At 30.6% G+C, this 25,503-nt stretch overlaps 2 protein-coding genes across 6 annotated transcripts; one reads left to right on the forward strand and one right to left on the reverse strand.

The window, feature by feature from the left end:
* Nucleotides 1–77: 77 nt before the first annotated feature.
* LOC135136385 (ARL14 effector protein) lies at nt 78–804 on the forward strand. Its single transcript, XM_064065635.1, has 2 exons — nt 78–190; nt 243–804. Exon 2 carries the CDS (start codon nt 251–253, stop codon nt 707–709), a length of 459 nt encoding a protein of 152 aa, XP_063921705.1. The 5' UTR covers nt 78–190; nt 243–250; the 3' UTR covers nt 710–804.
* A 5,914-nt stretch (nt 805–6,718) lies between these two features.
* LOC135136384 (uncharacterized) lies at nt 6,719–18,567 on the reverse strand. Of its 5 annotated transcripts, none has more exons than XM_064065629.1 (5): nt 18,316–18,567; nt 17,456–17,582; nt 17,001–17,183; nt 16,826–16,948; nt 6,719–7,607 (listed from the first exon to the last, which is right to left on the reverse strand). In XM_064065629.1, the coding sequence occupies exons 2-5, from the start codon at nt 17,573–17,575 to the stop codon at nt 7,533–7,535; spliced, it is 501 nt and encodes a 166-aa protein (XP_063921699.1). In that variant the 5' UTR covers nt 17,576–17,582; nt 18,316–18,567; the 3' UTR covers nt 6,719–7,532. The 5 variants fall into 5 exon arrangements, with proteins under 5 accessions (XP_063921699.1, XP_063921701.1, XP_063921700.1 ...); XM_064065631.1 differs by lacking the exon at nt 18,316–18,567 and adding an exon at nt 18,170–18,288; XM_064065630.1 differs by lacking the exon at nt 18,316–18,567 and adding an exon at nt 18,025–18,134.
* Nucleotides 18,568–25,503: the final 6,936 nt, after the last annotated feature.

A 25,503-nucleotide genomic window follows, 5' to 3' on the forward strand; every position in this document is an offset into this window, starting at 1 on the left:
AGTTCATGAACGCAGTATAAGTCAGTTTTTCGATTTCAATTTTAAAATTACAAATGTCACTTATAGTTGAACGAAAGTCCGCGTGGCGCCACCATCGCCAACATAACATTGTCAAATTTGAGGTTAAGTCCGACGACTTGAATAAACCAAAACAAACTTTTTACGTTATCACGACTCGAATAACAACAAGGTTGGTATTCAACGCCTCCATAACAAACATAAATTATATTTTCCCCCAAAAGCCGCCACCATGATGAGCAGCGGCAGCAGCGAGGAAGAAAACGAGCCCCGACAGTCCCTCCACCGTGTCGCCAAGAAGTCCACCACCAACTCCAAGCCGTACCCAATTCGGCGCATGCAAGGCACCCAACACCAGAAAACCCTAACTGTAGCCAACCGGTTCCTTGAAAATTTCAACCCAGAAACGAGTGTCCGGGAAAAGCGGAAACTCAATCGCAAGATTAACCCCCCCAGCAATATACGTCGCCCCCCGGGAGCTCTGTACGACGAAAACGGGATTCATATTGCGTCGTGTACGGACTTGTGTGACTGTCTAATGGAGGACTGTGTGGGCTGCTTTTTTCCGTGCCCCAAGTGTGGCTCGCAGAAGTGTGGGATTGATTGTCGCGTGCACAGGAAATTCATGTATGATCAGATTGAGTATCACGGGTATGATATTATCGTGAAGAATCCCTTGTTTAAAAATTGAGGGGTTTTAAAAATGGGGATTTTGTGATTGATTTATGGGAGAGGGTGACGAGATTGCGTACTGCAATTAATGAATAAAGAATGGTTGAAAAGGGATGGAAGCTCGTTCTGTCTCTCTGACCCCTCCCTCGTTTCCTTTGTGACTCAACTTTAAAAATGTTTTAACAAAAAGCAAAGATAAAAAAGTAACTTTTATTTTACAGTCACATATTTGGTGTATAAAAATTGCGATGTACATACATTTTAAAAGTATTTAGTTAAATTTCGAAAATCGGCGAAAATGGATCGAAATTTGCTAATACTTGCCAAATAACCCACCCTCTAGGAAAATAAAAGGCAGGTAGGCCAGGCTAGTATTTGCCAAAATAAGACTCACTTTGGCAAATGACCTACTCTTCTAAGAAAAGGTACTAGCCCCGCCCGCCCACCCTTTTTTTTTCTTTTCTTAAAAGAGTGGCTCATCTGCCAAATCTTCTTATTTTAACAAGTACTAGCCCCGCCCACCCACCCTTATTTTATTAGAGGATATGTCATTTGCTACAATCACTCTCTTCATGACAAGTACTAGCCCCGCCCACCCACCCTTTATTTTCTTAGAAGAGTGGGTCATCTGCCAAAATCAGTCTTATTGTAGCGAGTACTGCTAGATTTTTCAGTTATTCGTTTTTTCAATTTCTGGACTTTTAAATTTTCAATTTTTTGATCTGTCTTTCGATTTTTGATTTCTCTGGGCAACTGAAAAAAACTTTCGAAATTTTAATTTTACAATTTTGACCGTTTTCTGATTTCCGAATTATTTGATTTTTAAAATTATCGAAAAAAACAGATTTTTTTTTTAATTTTCGATTTTTGATTTTTTGTCACCGGATTTTTGGACGGGAGTGAAAAGTAATTTTGATCAGCGATTTGCCATGTTTGACGTAACTTTCAAACATCTGAAAATTTTGTTTCAAATTTTCAATTTTTGGATTTTTCGGTGTTTCAAAATTTCGTTTCGAATAAATTTGTTCTTTTAAATTAAAAAATCGAAAAAAGACAAATCGTGAAAAGGAAAAGTTTTAACTTGAGAACTTGAAAAATTAAAAATCAAAATTTTAATTTTTTTTATTTTTAGCAAGTACTAGCCCACCCACCCTTTATTTTCTTAGAAGAGTGGCTCATCTGCCAAAACCAGTCTTATCTTGACAAGTACTAACCCCGCCCACCCACCCTTATTTTTTTAGAGAATATGTCATTTGCAAAAATCAGTCTTATACTTGCCAAGATAAGACTGATTTTGGCAGATGACTTATTCTTTAAGAAAATAAGGGGGGGTGGGCGGGAGTCAAGTACTCGCCAAGATAAGACTGATTTTGGCAGATGACTTATTCTTCTAAGAAAATCAAGGGTGGGTGGGCGGGGCTAGTACCTTTTCTTAGAAGAGTAAGTCATTGGCTAAAATGAATCTTATTTTGGCAAATACTAGCCCGGCGCACCCGCCTTTTATTTTCTTAGAGGGTAGAAAAATAGGTAAGTGCTAGCCCCACCCACCCGCCCTTTGTTTTCTTAGAGAGTAGATCATTTGCCAAAACCATTCTTATCGTAGCGAGTACTGCTAGATTTTTCAGTTTTTCGTTTTTTCAACTTTCGAATTTTTCATTTTTTCGCCTTTTAAATTTTCAATATTTTGATCTGTCTTTCGATTTTTGATTTCTCGGCGAACTGAAAAAACTTTCGAATTTTTACAATTTTGGCATTATTCCGACTTCTCAATTAATTATTTGATTTGTAAAAATCTCGAGAAAATAGATGTTTATTTTTTAAATTTTTTGTCAGCAGGCTTTTGGATGGGAGTAAAAAGTAATTTTGATCAGCGATTGCCATGTTTACCGTAACTTTAAAACATCTGAACATTTTTCTTCCAATTTTCAATTTTTGAATTTTTCGGTTTTTCAAAATTTCGGTTCGAATAAAGTTGTTCTTTTAATTAAAAAATCGAAAAATGAGAAATCATGAAAAGGAAAAATTTTAACTTGAATACTTGAAAAATTAAAAATCAAAAAATTCCAAAATTCTAAAGTTAAAACTTGAAAAATTAAAAGGATTGGAATTTAAAAACTGTAAAATTGTCAAACAAATTATAAAATGAAATATTGAAAAGTAGAAAAATCTTGAAAGCTAAAAAAAATGAGAACTGGAATTTCGAATTCGATTTTATAAGATTTGTTTTTTTTTTTTTGATATTTCAGTTTTTGATTTTCGGATTATACAGTTGTACAATTTTCCGATTTCTCATTTATCCGAATTTTCAAATTGTCATTTTTTGATTTTTAAGTTTTTTATTTTTAGCAAGTACTAGTCCCACCTACCTCCCTCTTTTTTTTAGAGGATATATCATTTCCCAAAATCGGTCTTAAACTCAAACACAAAAAAAGGGAGGGTGGGTGGTTGGGGCTAGTACCTTTTAAGAAAAAACTGATTTTGGCAAATGACATACCTTCTAAAAAAAGAGAGGGTGGGTGGGTGGGGCTAGTACCTGATAAGATAAAACTGATTTTGGCAGATGACATACCTTCTATGAAAACAGAGGGTGGATGGGTGGGGCTAGTACCTGCTACGATAAAACTGATTTTTGCAAATGACATATCCTCAAAGAAAAGCCGCCCCTTAATTTCGTCGAAGATATGTCAATTGCCAAAATCAGTCTTATTTAAACAAATATTAGCCCCACCCACCCGCCCTGTATTTTCATAGAGGATATGTCATCTGCCAAAATCAGTGTTATCTTGACAAGATTTTGGCAGATGACCTATTCTTCTAACAAAATAAGGGTGGGTGGGCGGTGTTAGTACCTTTTCATAGAAGAGTAGGTCATTTGTCAAAATGAGTCGTATTTTCCAGTTTCCATTCATTTTTTTAGTTTTTAGATTTTTCAACTTTTGAATATTTCATTGGACAAATTGTTTGACAGTTTTGCAGTTTTTAATTCCAATTTTTTGATTTTTCAAGTTCTCAAGTTAAAGTTTGTATTTTACAATTTCTCATTTATCCGATTTTTCAATGTCATTTTTTAATTTTTTGCAAGTACTAGCCCCACTCACCCAGCCTTTCTTTTCTTAGAAGAATAAGTCATTTGCCAAAATAAGTCTCTTCTTGACAAGTACTAGCACCGCCCACCCACCCTTTATTTTCTTAGAAGAGTGGATCATCTGCTAAAATCAGTCTTATCTTGACAAGTACTAGCCCCGCCCACCCACCCCCTATTTCCTTAGAGGATATGTCATTTGCCAAAATCAGTCTCATCTTGACAAGTACTAGCCCCGCCCACCCACCCTTTATTTTCTTACAAAAATGGGTCATCTACCAAAATCAGTCTTATCTTGATTATTATATTAAAGAATGTCATATTTGCAAAAATCAGTCTCATACTTACTTGCCAAGATAAGACTTATTTTGGCAGATGACCTACTCTTCTAAGAAAACGGGTGGGTGGGCGGGGCTAGTATCTTTTGTTAGAAGAGTAGGTCAGTTGTCAAAATGAGTCTTATTTTGACAAATACTAACCTGCTACGATAAAACTGATTTTGGCAAATGACATATCCTCTAAGAAAAGCCGCCCTTATTTTCTTAGAGGATATGTCAATTTCCAAAATCAGTCTTATCTTAACAAATATTAGCCCCGCCCACCCGCCCTGTGTTTTCATAGAGGATATGTGATCTGCCAAAATCAGTGTTATCTTGACAAGATATCAGTGTTATCTTGACAAGATAACACTGATTTTGGCAGATGACCTATTCTTCTAACAAAATAAGGGTGGGTGGGCGGGGCTAGTACCTTTTCTTAGAAGAGTAGGTCATTTGTCAAAATGAGTCGTATTTTCCAGTTTCCATTCATTTTTTTAGTTTTTAGATTCTTCAACTTTTGAATATTTCATTGGATAAATTGTTTGACAGTTTTGCAGTTTTTAATTCCAATCTTTTGATTTTTCAAGTTCTCAAGTTAAAGTTTTATTTTCGGATTATACAGTTTTACAATTTTACAATTTCTCATTTATCCGATTTTTCAATGTCACTTTTTAATTTTTTATTTTTAGCAAGTACTAGCCCCACCCACCCAGCCTTTCTTTTCTTAGAAGAATAAGTCATTTGCCAAAATAAGTCTCTTCTTGACAAGTACTAGCCCCGTCCACCCACCCTTATTTTCTTAGAGGATATGTTATTTGCAAAAATCAGTCTCATACTTGCCAAGATAAGACTAATTTTGGCAGATGACCTACTCTTCTAAGAAAATAAGGGTGGGTGGGGGGGGCTAGTACCTTTTCTTAGAAGAGTACGTCATTGGCCAAAATGAGTCTTATTTTGGCAAATACTAGCCTGGCCCAATCGCCTTTTATTTTCTTAGAGGGTAGGTTATTTGGCAAGTGCTAGCCAGACCCACCCGCCCTGAGTTTTCTTAGAGAGTAGGTCATTTGCCAAAATTAGTCTTATCGTATCGAGTACTGCTAGATTTTTCAGTTTTTCGTTTTTTCAACTTTCGAATTTTTCAATTTCTCGCCTTTCAATTTTTTAATTTTGCAATTTTGGCAGTTTTCCGATTTCCCAATTATTTGATTTTTAAAATTCTGGAGAAAATAGATGTTGATTTTTTTTAATTTTCGATTTTTGATTTTTGTCACCTGGTTTTTGGAAGGGAGTAAAAAGTAATTTTGATCAGCGATTGCCATGTTTACCGAAACTTTAAAACATCTGAAAATTTTGTTTCCAATTTTCAATTTTTGGATTTTTCGGTTTTTCAAAATTTCGGTTCGAATAAAGTTGTTCTTTTAATTAAAAAATCGAAAAATGAGAAATCATGAAAAGGAAAAATTTTAACTTGAATACTTGAAAAATTAAAAATCAAAAAATTCCAAAGTCACAAAGTTAAAACTTGAAAAATCAAAAGGATTGGAATTAAATATTCAAAAGTTGAAAAATCTAAAATCTAAAAAAATGAGAACTGGAATTTCGAATTCGATTTTATAAGATTTGTTTTTTTTTTCAATTTTTCGATATTTCAGTTTTTGATTTTCCGATTATAGAGTTATACAATTTTGCGATTTCTCATTTATCCGATTTTTTTATTCTTAAATTTTTATTTTTAGCAAGTACCACCCACCCAGCCTTTATTTTCTTAGAAGAATAAGTCATCTACCAAAATCAGTCTTGTCTTGGCAAGTACTAGCCTACCGCCCACCCTCCCTTTTTTTCTTAGAGGATATGTCATTTGCCAAAATCTGTCGCTTCTTGACAAGTACTAGCCCCGTCCACCCACCCTTATTTTCATGCAGGATATGTCATCTGCCAAAATCAGTCTTATCTTGGCAAGTATGAGACTGATTTTTGCAGATGACCTACTCTTCTAAGAAAATAAGGGTGGGTGGGCGGGGGTAGTACCTTTTCTTAGAAGAGTAGGTCATATGTCAAAATGAGTCTTATTTGGCAAGATAACTTTCCGCTAAATTAAGACCTGATACTAACTTAGCAATATTTACTATATTTTCCAAAATGTTTAAGTTCAATTCAAGTATTTTTTTTTGTTTAGTAGCTTACCAGATATTTAATAAATAAATAAAGTTATTAAAGCAGTTCAATTTAAATTAAGTCAAATGAATTTTGATTAAACAGATGCTTTGTTTTTCCATGTAATACATTTATATTACATACAATATTTCAATTTACAAAAACTACAGCTTAGAATATCTATTTTACAGTCAAATTTTACAATGTACAACAACAATTTTTGATTGAAAAATAGTTTTTTTTTACTTTCCATTTTTTGCTTTTTATTTTTATTACTCCAAGATTTTTCGCAGGTAGTGGACGAAAGTAGGTAGGTAGCAATGGAATAATGCTATCATACTGACAGTTTTAAAGACTGCTCTTCCAAACTAAAAAATTTGGTAAATTTCATTGGAAGAGTAAATAAAATGGGATTTTGGTGATTGATTTTATGGGAGCGGGTGAAATTGCGTATTGCAACAAAAAGCAAAGATAAAAGAGTAACTTTTATTTTACAGTCACATATATGCTCTATAAAAATTGCGATGTACATACATTTTAGAACACTTATAAAATTTAAATACTTCTTAAAAATAAACAGTCACAATTAGCGTCTTACAACTAGTAAAATAAGGCATGTTTGAGGCACATCAAATAACACCAATGGCAGCTTGTCCCTGTCAGATTTCGATTCGTCACAAGCTTTAATAATACTTGAAATCTGACCAGAGATGCAGAATTAATTAGAGAGTAGGTATACAATATCCATAGATACATTAATACGAGTACATTTGGTTAAACACATTTTCTAATAATAGTACTTCGTTTTCATTCAAACTTAATCGTCTTGACCGTGAGAATGTTTAGTTTATCTTGATTTGTTGAATGCTTACCTGGCACGTGTCGATTAGTTACAGCACATAAATTATTCCCAATGTGGGAGACGGACATAATTGACAAATATAGGTAAAATACACTGTAATAACCTTGATTCTACCTATCTACAAGCTTCGTGTAGTTGGTTGCCTACTAAATGCATGACAAGGTTGTGCCGCCTCTCGGAAAAACTACGCCTACTACGTGATACAAATTCCAACTACTCCGATGTGTTCTAGAAAACTTTGGCATGACTGACACGAAAAAATAGTTCAAACCACTGAAAGAGTGCGTTTTTAATGAAAATTGTGCCACATTACATACTGCTTGAAAAAATAATTATGTGTAAAATGAACTAAGAAAATAATAAATACTACAACTCAACTCAAAATAATTTAAATGTACCAAAAATTAACAAATACCCTTACAACTTACAAACCCCTGTAACTTCTGAGGGCAAATATTGTACTCAGTAAGTAGAGCGCGGACAGGACGATGCCGATTATCTGCAAGGAAACAAATTTTCAAGGAGTTAACTTGAGCTTCAAACTGGTACCATTGTTTAAGTTTATTATAGTTGAACAACCTAACACAAATTTTACTTCGCCTAAATAGTGAGCTTTAGGACAAGGAATTCAGGGGGCGTGGGACAAATTTTTCGTCAACGCGCATTTTCACTACAGTGAGCCAACGTATTAGGTTTATTTTACTCTACATCAGATGGCGCCATCAAACATTAGCAAAGGCAAACACCCTTCACTCTGCTGTTATACGAGGAGTTATCCATAAATCCATAATTAACATTGTTCCGTAAACAGTAATGTGTATAAACATATATGTACAAAATATGAAAATATACTTGACATTAAAAATATGAAGCAACGCGTTGTAACGTGATACGAAAGAATTGAATTTAAATGAATTTGACGCCTATTTTCATTTTACTATATCTGAAGACTGACAGAAACTTTCCAAGGATTTTTAAACTGGTATAATTGTTTAGTTTTACAAGATTAAAGTAAAACAAGATTTTAAGTAAAATTTGGATTCGTGGTGTTACAAAAATATTAACACAAAATGAAAATATATGTTCAAAGTAAATAACAGAATGACATAAACCTTTGGCGTTAACATTACAAATAATTACAAGAGAGAACAAAACGCATAAAGAACTTAAGAGGCATGTTTGTAATATCGAGTTGTTAAAGGCTGCTTTGAAGACTGTTTGTTTCTATGAAAAACAATTTTGATTTTGTTCCAAAAATACGAGATAACTAATTGTTTCTTGAACTAGTTTCCGTAACTTCTAAAATTTAAAAAGGATACGCCGTTCTGCTGTAATAAAATCTAGAATAAGGTCAAAATCACACTAATATTACATCTGATTTTGTTAACCTCATGAATATAATTTACATTAAAATAAGTTACAGACATTGTTTGAAATGTGTATTATAGTTCGAAAACAAGATAAAATAAATAAATAAATAAAATGTACAGTTTATAAACTTCAGAATTTTAGTATAAAAATAATCATGTTTGAAGCTTTATTTTGTCTGTTCGATTTTATTGGGTGTATTGGGCCCCTCTCGGGATATAACCTTAGATCATATAATAAATAGATACCACCATGCCGTGTTCTTTCCCTAGGACAGCCTGTGACGACATCCTACTGTCACACATCTCTCTCGTGCATGGAGGGATTACAATGGAGCTATCCTTGCCTGATCACTATTTGAATTTTGCGCGCCTAAATTTTAGGAAGTATGTCTGAACTAACTTCGGAAGAAAGATGTTGACAGCTTGATTTTATAAATAATTCACAGTAGATAACGAAAGGAATAGTAAATTATTTGGCAGCAATTGTGATCCTTTATGACTACATCACTTAAAATAGGATCTTTGTTCTAAATTCTAAAATTGTTTTTTGTACAACAACTCGAAAGAGAGGTTAGAAGAAACATCTGTCAAAAGCGATTTGTTGCGCTGGTGCGGTACAAGGATGGAAGTGAAATAGACATATACAGATGAAATGCATATAACAAAGATGAAGATGTGGTGATCACACAAGGATAGCATTATACTACTCCCCTGGACGTAGAAAACGACAACAGATAGCTTCATGTCTAGTCACACCTTTCAGTTTGAGTATTGGTATCTATTTATTATATGATCTAAGGATATAACACCGACATCATTGCACTTCAAGTGTTATTTTTTTTTAAGATATCATATTTGTCAGCGTTTCCAAAATTTTCTTATTTGCACAGGTCAACGAATTTTTCGTAAACCGCATTTTAAAACTTTTGTTATTGTATTTTTTACTTTTTAATTTTCTAAGGCATGAAAAAATCTCATATGGGTTTCTATGAATTTATTAACGAAATCAACTGATAACTTGCGCGCCATTTTGTGTTAATTAATACCAATAGTGATTATGATAATTTTATAATTATCATTTTAATGAAATTGTGTTCTTCACTTCGCGAACGACAGCAAACAATTTAAAATTACCGCTAGTCAAGCACCTGAAAATCCATCTCTTCCAAATATGTCTTTCTTGGCACGATTTGTAATCCGAAGTCTCCCTCCACATGCAATTTTCCGTCGCCTGAGAACTTGTTTGATCTACAGACCAAAGCACACTCAGGCCAATATCGGCTTTAAGCGATTTATCTATAAACCGATATTCGTTAGAGTTGATGTGATACACATCCACTACGAAGAACTAACCTATTTCGACCATTGGATTTTACAACGAATAAGTGAACAAAGTTCTTGAACATCTTAACGATTTATTAATACATAATGTTCCCGAATGACAAAATTTACATTTCAAATTGTATTATTAAATTACACTCTCCAAAATTTGTCACGAACAATGAAACGACGCAATCTCCAAATTTTACAATAGTAAAATTGTAGTTTCGCCTCGTTTACGGTTTATGCATCCGTGTCGAGTTTTCACCTTAGACGTCAAAATTTTTGGAAAAAAAATCAACAATTTCCAATTTATAATGTTATTTAAATTTTAAAAAGTAGAATAGTCCCGATCTTGTGATTTATACCTAAATACGCTATTGGGATTTTTCGGCTTGTCGATTTCTCGATTTTTCAACTTTAAATGTCTCAATTTTTCAATATTTCAATTTTGGGCTTTTCCGATTCCTCCATTTTTTAAATTTTCTATTTCTCGATTTTTTTATTTTTCGATTTCTCAATCTTTCGATGTTTCAATGATACGATTTCTCAATTTTTGTCCTCTTCAATTTTACGGTTTTTAAATACTTGGATTTTTCAATTTTTCAAATTTTCACGTTTCTAAATTTTCAGTTCGCCAATTTATAAAGTATTTTTTTTATTTGTCCATTTCTGGACTTCCTAAAGTTTCGACTTTGCACATTTTCAATTCTTCAATTTTTCGATTTTTTAAGATTACGATTTTTCAATTTTGCTTTTTTAGATTTTCGATTTCTCAATTTTCCAATTTTTTAATTTCTCAATTTTTTGAATATTTCTTTCAGTTATGAGATTTTTTAAATATTTCAATTTTTCAACTTTTCGATTTTTGAATTGATGGATTTTTTTGATTTCTCGCTTTTTTCCTTTTTGGATTTTCAATTTATTGTAAACTTTAGATTTTTCAATTCGGGAACTGTTTAATGCTTCGATTTCTCAATTTTTAAACTTTTCGATGTTTTAATGTTTCATTTTTTAAAATTCTAGGTTTTTCGATATCTCGAGTTTTCAGTTCTTCTATATTTCAATTTTTCAATTTTTAACTTTCCTTTTCGGCTTCCGACTCCTCAATTTCTCGATCCTCCGATTTTTCGATTTCTCGAAGTCTCAGTTTTTGAATTTTTCGATGTTTCGATTTTGGGATTTCTCGGTTTTTTGATTTTTTCCTTTTGAGCTTTTCAATTTCTGGATTTTCCAATTTTTCAATGCCCCGATTTCTCAATTTTTCAAATTGAATTGGATTTCTCGATTCTTCAATTTTGCGATATTTTAATTATTCATTGTTTTAAATTTTAGTTTTTTCGATTTCTCGATTTTTGACTTTTCAGTTCTTCAGTATTTAAATTTTTGAATTTTTCAAATTTTTGCGTTAAATTTTCAGATTTCTGATTTCTCAATTAATCTATTTTTGATTTTCCCACTTCTCAAAGTTTCGATTTTTCGGTTCTTCAATTCTTCGATTTCTCAATTTTTGGATATTTCTTTCAGTTTTGATATTTTTCAATACTTCGATTCTTTCATTTTTCGACTTCTAGATTTTTCTAATTTTATTTTTGGATTTTCAGTTTTTTGGTTTTTATTTCAATTTCTCAATTTTTCAACTTTTTCATATTTTAATTTTTAAATTTCTAGATTTTTCAGTTTCTCGAGTTTCCAGTTCTATATTTTAATTTTTTAAATTTACGAATGTTTAAATTTTTTGAGATCTCAATTCATTGAGATTCGGATGTTTCGCGATGTTTTGATTATTCAATCTCTCGCTTTATCAATTTTTCCATATTTAAGTTTTCGATTTTTCGATTTTGGCCTACTTCGGTTTCTCAATTTTTTGATTTTTCGACTTCTCGATTTTTCGGCTCGTCGATTTTTTGCCTTTTGATTTTTCGATTTCTCGATGTCTCAATTTTTGAATTTTACAATGTTTCGATTTTTCGATTTTTTGCTTTTCGGTTTCTCGATTTTTCGATGTTTCGATTTTTGATTTATCCGATTTTTCAATTGACCAATTTTTTAAATTCTCGACTTCTCGATTCGTTGATTTTTCAGTTTTTTGATTATTAAATTTTAGATTTTCATTTTTATTTTTTTTGATTTTTTGATGTTTGGATTTCTCCATTTTTCAGTTTTAGGATATTTTAACTTTTCAATGTTTTAAATTTTAGATTTTTCGATTTTTCAGTTCTTCAAAATTTTTTTATTTTTCAATTTTCGACGTTTCTGAATTTTTAGTTTTCGGATTTCTCAATTAATCTATTTTTTTATATTCCCATTTCTCCACTTCCTAAAGTTTCGATTTTTCAGTTCTTCAGTTCTTCAATTTTTCGATTATTCAGGTTTTTGATTTTTCAATTTTTCGATTTTTTAAGTTTGCGATTTTTAGACTCTGCTTTTTTGACTTTTCTGTTTCTCAATTTTTTAGTTTCCTAATTTTTTGATATTTCGTTCAATTTTGTGATTTTTCAGTTTTTCGATTTCTCAATTTTAACTTTTCAATTTTTGAAATTATTATTTTTTTCCGATTTTTTCCTAAAGTTTCGATTTTTCACATCTTCAATTCTTCAATTTTTCGATTTTTTAAGATTACGATTTTTCAATTTTGCTTTTTTAGATTTTCGATTTCTCAATTTTCCAATTTTTTAATTTCTCAATTTTTTGAATATTTCTTTCAGTTATGAGATTTTTTAAATATTTCAATTTTTCAACTTTTCGATATTTGAATTGATGGATTTTTTTGATTTCTCGCTTTTTCCTTTTTGGATTTTCAATTTATTGTAAACTTTAGATTTTTCAATTCTGCGACTGTTTAATGCTTCGATTTCTCAATTTTTAAACTTTTCGATGTTTTAATATTTCATTTTTTAAAATTCTAGGTTTTTCGATATCTCGAGTTTTCAGTTCTTCTATATTTCAATTTTTCAATTTTTCGATGTTTTGAATTTTAACTTTTGATTTTCCAGTTTTTCTTTTTTAAAATTTTTCGATTATTCAATTTTTTAATTTCTCAATTTATCGAATTCAGATGTTTCGTTGTTTTGATTGTTCAATTTCTCAATTTTTCTTTTTTAACTTTCCTTTTCGGCTTCCGACTCCTCAATTTCTCGATCCTCGGATTTTTCGATTTCTCGAAGTCTCAGTTTTTGAATTTTTCGATGTTTCGATTTTTGGATTTCTCGGTTTTTCGATTTTTTTCTTTTGAGCTTTTCAATTTCTGGATTTTCCAATTTTTCAATGCCCCGATTTTTCAATTTTTCAAATTGAATTGGATTTCTCGATTCTTCAATTTTGCGATATTTTAATTATTCATTGTTTTAAATTTTAGTTTTTTCGATTTCTCGATTTTTCAACTTTTTCATATTTTAATTTTTAAATTTCTAGATTTTTCACTTTCTCGAGTTTCCAGTTCTATATTTTAATTTTTTAAATTTACGAATGTTTAAATTTTTTGAGATCTCAATTCATTGAGATTCGGATGTTTCGATGTTTTGATTATTCAGTCTCTCGCCTTTATCAATTTTTCCATATTTAAGTTTTCGATTTTTCGATTTTGGCCTATTTCGGTTTCTCAATTTTTTGATTTTTCGACTTCTCGATTTTTCGGCTCCTCGATTTTTTGTCTTTTGATTTTTCGATTTCTCGATGTCTCAATTTTTGAATTTTACAATGTTTCGATTTTTCGATTTGTTGGTTTTTAGATTTTTTGCTTTTCGGTTTCTCGATTTTTCGATGTTTCGATTTTTGATTTATCCGATTTTTCAATTGTCCAATTTTTTAAATTCTCGACTTCTCGATTCGTTGATTTTTCAGTTTTTCGATTATTAAATTTTAGATTTTCATTTTTTTTTTTTTGATCTTTTGATGTTTGGATTTCTCCATTTTTCAGTTTTAGGATATTTTAACTTTTCAATGTTTTAAATTTTAGATTTTTCGATTTTTCAGTTCTTCAATATTTTTTTATTTTTCTATTTTTCAATTTTTGACGTTTCTGAATTTTTAGTTTTCGGATTTCTCAATTAATCAATTTTTTTATATTCCCATTTCTCCACTTCCTAAAGTTTCGATTTTTCAGTTCTTCAGTTCTTCAATTTTTCGATTATTCAGGTTTTTGATTTTTCAATTTTTCGATTTTTTAAGTTTGCGATTTTTAGACTCTGCTTTTTTGACTTTTCTGTTTCTCAATTTTTTAATTTCCTAATTTTTTGATATTTCGTTCAATTTTGTGATTTTTCAGTTTTTCGATTTCTCAATTTTAACTTTTCAATTTTTGAAATTATTTTTTTTCGATTTTTTGAGTTTTCAGTTCTTCTATATTTCAATTTTTCAATTTTCGGAATTTTTAAATTTTCGATTGTCCATTTTTTTTTATTTTTCGATTTTCCAATTTTTCGATGTTTCGATTTTTGAATTAACCGATTGTTCAATTCTCGATTTTTAAATTTTAGATTTTCCTATTTTAATTTTTTTGATTTTTTTATGTTTCGATTTCTCGATTTTACGATGTTTCAATGATACGATTTCTCAATTTTTGTCCTCTTCAATTTTACGGTTTTTAAATATTTCGATTTTTCAATTTTTCAAATTTTCACGTTTTTAAATTTTCAGTTTGCCGATTTCTAAAGTATTTTTTTTATTTGTCCGTTTCTGGATTTCCTAAAGTTTTGATTTTTCACATCTTCAATTCCTCAATTTTTCGATTTTTTAAGATTACGCTTTTCTATTTTGCTTTTTTAGATTTTCGATTTCTCAATTTTCCAATTTTTTAATTTCTCAATTTTTTGAATATTTCTTTCAGTTATGAGATTTCTCAATATTTCAATTTTTCGACTTTTCGATTTTTGAATTGATGGATTTTTTTTTATTTCTCGCTTTTTTCCTTTTTGGATTTTCAATTTATTGTAAACTTTAGATTTTTCAATTCTGGGACTGTTTAATGCTTCGATTTCTCAATTTTTAAACTTTTCGATGTTTTAATGTTTCATTTTTTAAAATTCTAGGTTTCTCGATATCTCGAGTTTTCAGTTCTTCTATATTTCAATTTTTCAATTTTTCGATGTTTTGAATTTTAATTTTTGATTTTCCAGTTTTTCTTTTTTAAAATTTTTCGATTATTCAATTTTTTAATTTCTCAATTTATCGGATTCAGATGTTTCGTTGTTTTGATTGTTCAATTTCTCAATTTTTCAATTTTTAACTTTCCTTTTCGGCTTCCGACTCCTCAATTTCTCGATCCTCGGATTTTTCGATTTCTCGAAGTCTCAGTTTTTGAATTTTTCGATGTTTCGATTTTTGGATTTCTCGGTTTTTCGATTTTTTTCTTTTGAGCTTTTCAATTTCTGGATTTTCCAATTTTTCAATGCCCCGATTTTTCAATTTTTCAAATTGAATTGGATTTCTCGATTCTTCAATTTTGCGATGTTTTAATCCTTGATTGTTTTAAATTTTAGTTTTTTCGATTTCTCGATTTTTTGACTTTTCAGTTCTTCAGTATTTAAATTTTTGAATTTTTCAAATTTTTGCGTTAAATTTTCAGTTTTCTGATTTCTCAATTAATCTATTTTTGATTTTCCCACTTCTCAAAGTTTCGATTTTTCAGTTCTTCAATTCTTCGATTTCTCAATTTTTGGATATTTCTTTCAGTTTTGATATTTTTCAATACTTCGATTCTTTCATTTTTCGACTTCTAGATTTTTCTATTTTTTATTCTTGGATTTTCAGTTTTTTGTTTTTTATTTCAATTTCTCAATTTTTCAACTTTTTCATATTTTAATTTTTAAATTTCTAGATTTTTCAGTTTCTCGAGTTTCCAGTTCTATATTTTAATTTTTTTAATTTACGAATGTTTAAATTTTTTGAGATCTCAATTCATTGAGATTCGGATGTTTCGATGTTTTGATTATTCAATCTCTCGCCTTTATCAATTTTTCCATATTTAAGTTTTCGATTTTTCGATTTTGGCCTATTTCGGTTTCACAATTTTTTGATTTTTCGACTTCTCGATTTTTCGGCTCCTCGATTTTTTTATCTTTTGATTTTTCGATTTCTCGATGTCTCAATTTTTGAATTTTACAATGTTTCGATTTTTCGATTTGTTGGTTTTTCGATTTTTTGCTTTTCGGTTTCTCGATTTTTCGATGTTTCGATTTTTGATTTATCCGATTTTTCAATTGTCCAATTTTTTAAATTCTCGACTTCTCGATTCGTTGATTTTTCAGTTTTTCGATTATTAAATTTTAGATTTTCATTTTTCTTTTTTTTGATCTTTTGATGTTTGGATTTCTCCATTTTTCAGTTTTAGGATATTTTAACTTTTCAATGTTTTAAATTTTAGATTTTTCGATGTTTCAGTTCTTCAATATTTTTTTATTTTTCAATTTTCGACGTTTCTGAATTTTTAGTTTTCGGATTTCTCAATTAATCTATTTTTTTATATTCCCATTTCTCCACTTCCTAAAGTTTCGATTTTTCAGTTCTTCAGTTCTTCAATTTTTCGATTATTCAGGTTTTTGATTTTTCAATTTTTCGATTTTTTAAGTTTGCGATTTTTAGACTCTGCTTTTTTGACTTTTCTGTTTCTCAATTTTTTAATTTCCTAATTTTTTGATATTTCGTTCAATTTTGTGATTTTTCAGTTTTTCGATTTCTCAATTTTAACTTTTCAATTTTTGAAATTATTATTTTTTTTCGATTTTTTGAGTTTTCATTTCTCTATATTTCAATTTTTCATTTTTCGGAATTTTTAAATTTTCGATTGTCCATTTTTTTTTTATTTTTCGATTTTCCAATTTTTCGATGTTTCGATTTTTGAATTAACCGATTGTTCAATTTCTCGATTTTTAAATTTTAGATTTTCCAATTTTAATTTTTTTGATTTTTTTATGTTTCGATTTCTCGAGTGAGATATAAAATATATATTCATTCTTTTCTACATGGGAAAGTGATTGTCCGTATAGGTTGTCCAACTATAATATACTTAAACAATGCTGGTACTTACAGCCGCTGCAAAATACGGCTCGTAGTCCCTCCCATAGCTCCTCTTCCAATGGTTTACCTCAATGACGAAGGTCAAGCTCGCCGCCAAATACAAAATGAAAGCGAACCCGTGGTAGACCACTTCCTGCAAACCGATAATTAAAATCCCGCAGGAAATGAACGCAATCCCGACTCACATAAATCGTCTTTGAAATGATCGACGCGGTGGAGATGGAAATCAGACACGACAGCAACAGCAGGAACGTCCCTACCAGAAACGTGACGGCCATCAGCAAAAAGAACGTTTCTGGGGTCTGATTAACGTGAGTGTAGTCTCGATAGTAGTGGCTGACCAAGCCGACCACGACTATTCCCAGTGCCTAAAAAAGGAAATAACGCATTATTCGTCGACCTCGGCTTTCTCTTTAGGTCAGCGCGACCTAGGCCTCTTTGCAACACCATATGGGGGACTATGCAAATTTTGGTGACGTCAGCGTTTGACGAAGGGCAGTAAAATTTTCGCCCGCTAAATACTAAATACCGCGATAATCCGCAGCGTATAATTCGAAATCTATAATACGAAGCGCGAACGCTGCGCTCTGACGTCAGTCCCTATTTTAAAAGTAAGTGATATTTTGTAAATATTTCTTACCAGCTGAAGGAACTTCAGAATGCCTGGCCATGTTTTTAAATATCCCGTGTTGAGGATGATGGCAGACGTGGTGGTCGTGGTCGTGGTCCTCGTTACCGTAACCGTGTGAGACATTTTCATAGATCAACTGCAAATATTTTTGGCACGATTATTAAGAAACATGATATACGCGTCGGGAGGAAAGCGAGCTTTGGAGGAGATTTCTCGTGGTGTATTTATAAGACGAGTTGTTATTCTTGGGATAAATGGGTCATCGACAACGCCAGAACACTACATGTTTTCGATTAGTAAATAGTGGGGTAAAAGTCGGGAAAAGTGAATCTGGCATTCCTTACGTTTACAATTCTGCCAAAAAAAATCAGTACCGAGTAATTTGCATATTACTCATTTTTATAAATAAATGTTACACAGAACGAGTGGCGGGTTCAAATCCCCCGCCGCCACACTAACAACCATCCAACACTAAATAATTACCGAACTCAATTAACTACTTTCAGCAAACAATCTATTTTTATTCTTCGCGTTTATTTGATCAACTCGAGCCTGCACACACATAAATTAAAAACTACCTCGATTTGAAAAATTGTCACAATTCCAGCACTGTTGAGCGATCTGTGACTCAATTCATTATCACTTAGTCGCTCGTTAATAACCCGACTTTTATCACAATGCAAATAACAAAACATCCAGAAATAAACTGCGAACTTGACTCACCGACGCCGATCAATATTTATGGGTTTTCTTGTAAGACTTCGCGACTGTATTAAGTAGTTTAATTAAATTGATGGGTGGATTGGGCAGTGTGGACGTTGCTAACTTTGCCCATGCACTACTAATGTTATTTTTATTGAATGACTTACCTGTTGGAGTTTTGTTTATGGTGGGTGGGTGTAACCACGCCGATCGAACTAACGAAAGCCCACGAAAGTCTAGAACCACACTGAATCCACGCTCGGCGGCGAAGTCCATTTCAAGACTCGCCCATAAGTGGGATCGGCGCATTTATTTCGGTTATTCGATTTTTCGATCGAGCGGAGAAAATGTATGGGGAGGTTGAGGATTTTTTGTATGGGGTTCAAATAATGTTATGCAACTAGGCATAAATCAGTGAAGCGCTAAAAATAATTCTATTGTGTCAATCGAGCTATATTTGTTCGTGACTACTGAAAGACACGAAGAATGGGTAAAATTTAATAATTAAGTTAAACAGAAATGCACGTGAAGTGACGAATGTAATATAAAACCAGTTATGATGTCACTCTTTAAATGAGAAATGCGATAACCTCGCTGTCGTCATTGTGTTAAGTCTTATTTATGACTTAAGCGGATCCTTGCAAACTTAGTTTTATGATGATTAAACAGACGAAGAATTTTTGGGCGTCATTTATTTGCGTTCAAATGCGGTTCATAAGACTGAAACTGGCGAACTGGCGTTTTTTTATTTTCTACAAGCTGAGAATCGAGAAAAAAAAATGTTCACATTCGTGCCATTTTGCAGCTATTAGAGTACGAAAATTCAAGTTGCTGGTTACCGTCTGTCTGATTATTTAGAAACTTAGCTTTGTAATTATTAACTTTTCCCTGTCTTTTCACGGGTTTTTATTTTATCTGAGAAATTGCTTAACAGGTTTTTTTCGGAATTGGAGACTATGGAACATTCATACCTTCCACATTATCGATGACGTCATTTCAGGACCCCTTTTGTGTTGTTTTTGAGGTAGTCTGAAAGAATCTCGCGGACTGACTTTTGAAGTAGTTCGAACTGAGAATTTAAAAAATCGGAACATCGAAAAATTAAAAAAAACATCGAATAAAACGAAAAGTCGAAAAATCGAACTGGCCAAAAATCGAAAAATGGAGAAATCGAAAAAACGACATATCGAGAAATCGAAAATTCGAAAACCTGAAATATTTGAAAACTAAAAAATCGAGAAATGGAAACGTCAAGCAATCGTAACAGAAAATTGAAAATTCGAAAAACTGAAAAATCAAAAAAACGAGTCGGGAAATCGAAAAATTTAAGATTTAAAAATCGAAAATTAAAAAATCCCAACATTTTTTCACATCTCAAGAATTGGGAAATCGAAAAATTGAATAATTCAAATACCAAAAATTTGGAAATCGAAAAATCGAGAATTCGAAAAATAGAAAAATCAAAAACCGAGCATTCGAAAAACCGAAACATAAAAAGATCGAAAAATCGAAATGGCCCAAAATCGAGAAATTCAAAAATTGAAAAACCGAAGAATTTAAAACCTAGAAGTCGAAAAATTGAAAGATCGAGAAATTTAAAAATCGAGAAATTGAAAAATCGAAAAATTGAAGTATCAAAATAAGTATTGAAAGATCCCAAAACTGAAAAATGAAAAATTGATAAATTGATAAAACGAAAAATTGAAAAATCGAGAAATCGTAAAAGTCCGAACACCGAAAATTTCAAAAAATCGAAAAATTGCAAAACCAAAAGTCTAAAATTCGAAAATTGAATAACTGAAAACCTAAAAAAATCGAGAAAAAAAAAGTTCACTTAAAATTCCAAAATTTTTAGACATTTCAAAAATTGAGAAATCGAAAAATTGAATAATCGAAACACAAAAAATTTGAAAATCGAAAGACGAAGAGGCCCAAAATCGAACAATCGAAACATGAAAAGATCGAGAAAACGAAATTTCGAAAAATTGAAACGGCCAAAAATCGAAAATTCGAAAACCTGAAATATTTGAAAACTAAAAAATCGAGAAATGGAAACATCAAATAATCGTAAAAAAAATTGAAAAATCGAAAAACTGAAAAATAAAAAAAAAAAACGAGTCGAGAAATCGAAAAATTTTAAATTTAAAAATCGAAATTTGAAAAATCCCAAAATTTGTTCACATCCCAAAAATTGAATATTCGAAACACCAAAAATTTGGGAATCGAAAAACCGAGAATTCGAACAATTGAAAAATCAAAAAATATAAAATTTAAAAAATCAAAGAACTGAAAAATCGAAAAATCGAGATCTCGAAGAATTGAAGAACCGATAAATTGAAAAATCGAGAAATCAAAATAACGGAAAATAGAAGTTTTCAAAAATTGAAAAATCTAAACTTTAAAAAATCGAAAAACTGAAAAATTAAAAAAAACGAGAGTCGAGAAATCGAAAAATTTAAAATTTAAAAATCGAAAATTCCAAAATTGAGAAATCCCAAAATTTTTAGACATCAAAAATTGAGAAATCGAAAAATTGAATCATCGAAACACCAAAAATTTGAAAAGGGAAAAGTCGCAAAATCAAAAAAACCGAGCATTCGAAAAATCGAAACATCGAAAAATTTAGAAAAACGTCCAAGAATCGAAAAATCGAAATGGCCCAAAATCGAAAAATCGGGAAGTTAATCACTCGAAAAACCGAAACATCGAAATTTCGATAAACCGAGAGGTCGAAACATCAAAAAATCAAAAAATTCTAAAAATTGAAAAAGAGATAAATCAAAGACATCTAGAAAAATTGATGAACCAAAAATTTTGAAATCGAGAAAGCAAAATAACTAAAAATGGAAAAATAGAAAAATCGAAGAAATGAAAAATTGAAAAACTAAAAACCAAAAAAAAACTAGAGTCGAGAAATCGAAAATTGAAAAATTTCTAAATTTTTTGACATCTAAAAAATTGGGAAATCGAATAATTGAATAGTCGAAACACCAATTGATAAACTGAAAAACGAAAAAAAACAAGAGTCGAGAAATCAAAAAATTTAAAATTTAAAAATCGAAAATTGAAAAATCCCAAAATTTTTTGACCTCTCAAATATTGGGAAATCAAAAATTTGAATAGTCGAAACACCAAAAATTTGGAAAGTCGAAAAACCGAGAATTCGAAAAACTGAAAAATCAAAAAATGTAAAATTTAAAAAATCAAAGAACTGAAAAATCGAAAAATCGAGATCTCGAAAAAATGAAGAACCTAAAAATTTAAAAATCGAGAAATCAAAATAACTAAAAATGGAAAAATTGAAAAATCAAAAAATTGAAAATTTGAAAAACTGAAAAACCAAAAAAACGAGTCGAGAAATCAAAATAACGAAAAATTGAAAAATACTAAAATTTTTTGACATCTCAAATATTGGGAAATCGAAAAATTGAATAGTCGAAACACCAAAAATTTGGAAATCGAAAAGTCGAAAAACCGAGAATTCGAAAAATTGAAAAATCAAAAAAATTAAAATTTAAAAAATCAAAAAACTGAAAAATCGAAAAATCGAGATCTCGAAAAATTGAAGAACCGAAAAATTGAAAAATCGAGAAATCAAAATAACGAAAAATGGAAAAATTGATAAATTGAAAAATCAAAAAATTGAAAAATTGAAAAACTGATAAACCAAAAAAAAAACTAGAGTCGAGAAATCGAGAAATTAAAATTTTAAAAATCGAAAATTGAAAAATCCCAAAATTTTTTGACATCTCAAAAATTGGGAAATCGAAAAATTGAATAGTCGAAAAACCGAGAATTCGAAAAATTTAAAAATCAAAACAATGTAAAATTTAAAAAATGGAAAAATTGAAAAATCGAAAAATTCAAAAATTGAAAAACTGAAAAACTAAAAAACACTAGAGTCGAGGAATCGAAAAATTTTAAATTTATTTAAAAAATGAAAATCAAAAAATCCCATTTTTTTTACATCTCAAAAATTGAGAAATCGAAAAATTGAATAATCGAAACACCAAAAATTTGGAAATCGAAAAGCAAAAAATCGAAAAACCGAGAATTCGAACAATTGAAAAACCAAAAAATGTAAAATTTAAAAAATCAAAGAACTGAAAAATCGAGAATCGAGATCTCGAAAAATTGAACAACCGAAAAAATTGAAAAATCGAGAAATCAGAATAACGAAAAATGGAAAAATTGAAAAACCGAAAAATTGAAAAATTTAAAAATCTGAAAAATTAAAAAAAAACGAGTCGAGAAATCGAAAAATTTTATTAAAAACCGAAAATTGCAAAATTGAAAAATCGCAAAATTTTTAGACAGTTCAAAAATTGAGAAACCGAAAAATTGAATAATCGAAACACCAAAAATTTGAAAATCGAAAGGCGAAAAGTCGCAAAATCGAAAAACCGAGCATTCGAAAAATCGAAACATCGAAAAATTTAAAAAACGTCGAGGAATCGAAACATGAACAGAGCGAAAAGGCCCAAAATTGAAAAATCGGGAAGTTGATCAATTGAAAAACCGAAACATCGAAATTTCGATAAACCCAAAAGTCGAAAAATTGAAATATCGAGAAATCGGAACATCAAAAAATTGGAAGTCGAAAAATCGGAAAATTAAAAAATCAAAAAATGTTAAATTTAAAAAATCAAAGAACTGAAAAATCGAAAAATCGAGATCTCGAAAAAATGAAGAACCGAAAAATTTAAAAATCGAGAAATCAAAATAACGAAAAATGGAAAAATCGAAAAATTGAAAAATTGAAAAACTGAAAAACCAAAAAAAACCAGAGTCGAGAAATCGAAAAATTTAAAATTTAAAAATGTAAAATTGAAAATCCCAAAAATTTTTGACATCTCAAAAATTGGGAAATCAAAAAATTGAATAATCGAAACACCAAAAATTTTTAAATCGAAAAGTCGAAAAACCGAGAATTCGAAAAAATGAAAAATCAAAAAATGTAAAATTTAAAAAATCAAAGACCTGAAAAATCGAAAAATTGAACAACCGAAAAATTTAAAAATCGAGAAATTAAAATAACGACTAATGGAAAAATTCAAAAAAAAACGAGAGTCGAGAAATCGAACAATTTTAAATTTAAAAACCGAAAATTGCAAAATTGAAAAATCGCAAAATTTTTAGACAGTTCAGAAATTGAGAAATCGAAAAATTTAATAATAGAAACACCAAAAATTTGAAAATCGAAAGGCGAAAAGCTGCAAAATCGAAAAACCGAGCATTCGAAAAATCGAAAAATTTACAAAACATCGAGGAATCGAAAAATGAGAAGATCGAAAAATCGAAATGGCCCAAATTCGAAAAATCGGGAAGTTGATCAATCGAAAAACCGAAACATCGAAATTTCGATAAGCCGAGAAGCCGAAGAATTGAAAGACCGAGAAATAGAAACAAAAAAAATTAAAAAATTCTACGAATTGAAAAATAGATAAATCAAAGAGATCTCGAAAAATTGAAGAATTGAAAAATTTTGAAAATCGAGAAATTGACAAATCGAAAAATCAAAGAATCGAAATATGTGTTGGAAGAACCCAATACTCAAAAATGAAAAATTGATAACTTGATAAAACGAAAAATTGAAAAATCTAAGAAAAATCGAAAAATCGAGAAATCGTAAAAGTCCCAAAACCGAAAATTTCAAAAAATCGAAAAATTACAAAATCAAAAATCTAAAAATCGAAAAATTGAAGAATTGCAACCCTAAAAAAATAGTGAAATGGAGAAGTCGAAATATCGATTAATCAAGAAATCGAAAAATCGAAAATTTACAAACGCCAAAAATTGAAGAATCGAAAATTTGAAAAACTGAGAAACGAAGAAAGTGACAAATTGAGGAATCGGAATATGTATTGAAAAATCCAAAGTGGTCTTACTCCTTTGGTCTGATTTTTTAACTGGTTTAAAAGAATCTCGGGGACTCCTTTCGTTTTGTTTTTTGAAGTGGTTTGAAAGAATCTCGGGGACTTCATATACCTGATTTTTCAAGTAGTTTGAGTAGTAGCAGTCGGGATCCCCTTTGTTTTGTTTTTGATGTGGTTTGAAAGAATCTCGGGTATTCCTTGTACCTGATTTTTGAAGGAGTTTGAAAGAATCTCGAGGACCACTTTTGTTTTGTTTTTGAAGTGGGTTGAAAGAATCTCGGGTAATCCTTGTACCTGATTTTTGAAGTGGTTTGAAAGAATCTCGGGGACTCCTTGTACCTGATTTTTGAGGTAGTTTTAAGGAATGTCAGGGATGGCTTTTGTTTTATTTTTGAAGTGGTTTTAGAAAATGTCGGGGATCTCCTTTGTTTTGTTTTTGAAGTAGTTTTAAAGAATCTTGGGTACTCCTTTTGTCTGATTTTTGAAGTGATTTGAAAGAATCTCGGGGTTCTTTTTGTTGTATTTTTGCAGTAGTTTGAAAGAATCTCGGGGACTCCTTGTACCTGATTTTTGAAGTAGTTTGAAAGAATCTTTGGGACCACTTTTGTTAGGTTTTTGAAGTGGTTTGAAAGAATCTCGGGGACTCCTTGTACCTGATTTTTGTGTAATAGTTTGAAAGAATGTCGGGGTTGGCTTTTGTTTTGTTTTTGAAGTAGTTTGAAAGAATCTCGGGTACTCCCTTTTGTCTGATTTTTGAAGCGGTTTGAAAGAATCTCAGCATCTCGATGTACCTGATTTTTGAAGTAGTTTGAAAGAATTTCAGAGACTTTTTAAACTTAATTTTTAAAGTCGTTTGAAACAATCTCGGGCTACCTTTATGTTTTGATTTTGAAGTAGATTGAAAGAATCTCGGGAACCTCTTGTGTCTGGTTTTTGAAGTAATTTGAAAGAATCCCGGGGCCCCTTGTGCTTGGTTTTTGAAGTAATTTGATAGAATCTTGGGGATTACTTTTGAAGTCGTTTGAAAAAATTTCTGAGATCCTTTATCTTGTTTTTGAAGTAGTTTGAAAGAATCTGAAACTCTAGTTTTTGAAGTAGCTAATTTGAAAGAATTTTCGGAGTCCAGTTTTCCAGAGGGGAAAAGCGCCCGCAAGCTGAAATTTATACTTCTTTTAAAACTATAAAAAATCACTGGTCCACATTTTATCGTTGCTGAAATTATTGGTTGCATAACTAACAAAGTTCTAACTCATTTTAGAAATTGTTCAGACCGACACTTTACATAAAATTCTTGTGAGTGTTTTTTTTTTATAATACTACCAACTGAGTTTGTGTAAACAATTGATTTGTGATTTTTTTGTCAGGTTGGCGACATATTTAAGATTTTATGGTAGCATACCTGACTGTCAGATTGACCTTTGCTGCCAATTCAGAGCTGCCAACACAAAAAAAAATATTTTGACCAGACGACACACACCA

This window comes from Zophobas morio, unplaced genomic scaffold, assembly GCF_036711695.1.
Source record: "Zophobas morio isolate AGI-343-1 ecotype UQ-CSIRO unplaced genomic scaffold, CSIRO_AGI_Zmor_V1 ptg000026l, whole genome shotgun sequence".
Classification (NCBI taxonomy): Eukaryota; Metazoa; Arthropoda; class Insecta; order Coleoptera; family Tenebrionidae; genus Zophobas; species Zophobas morio.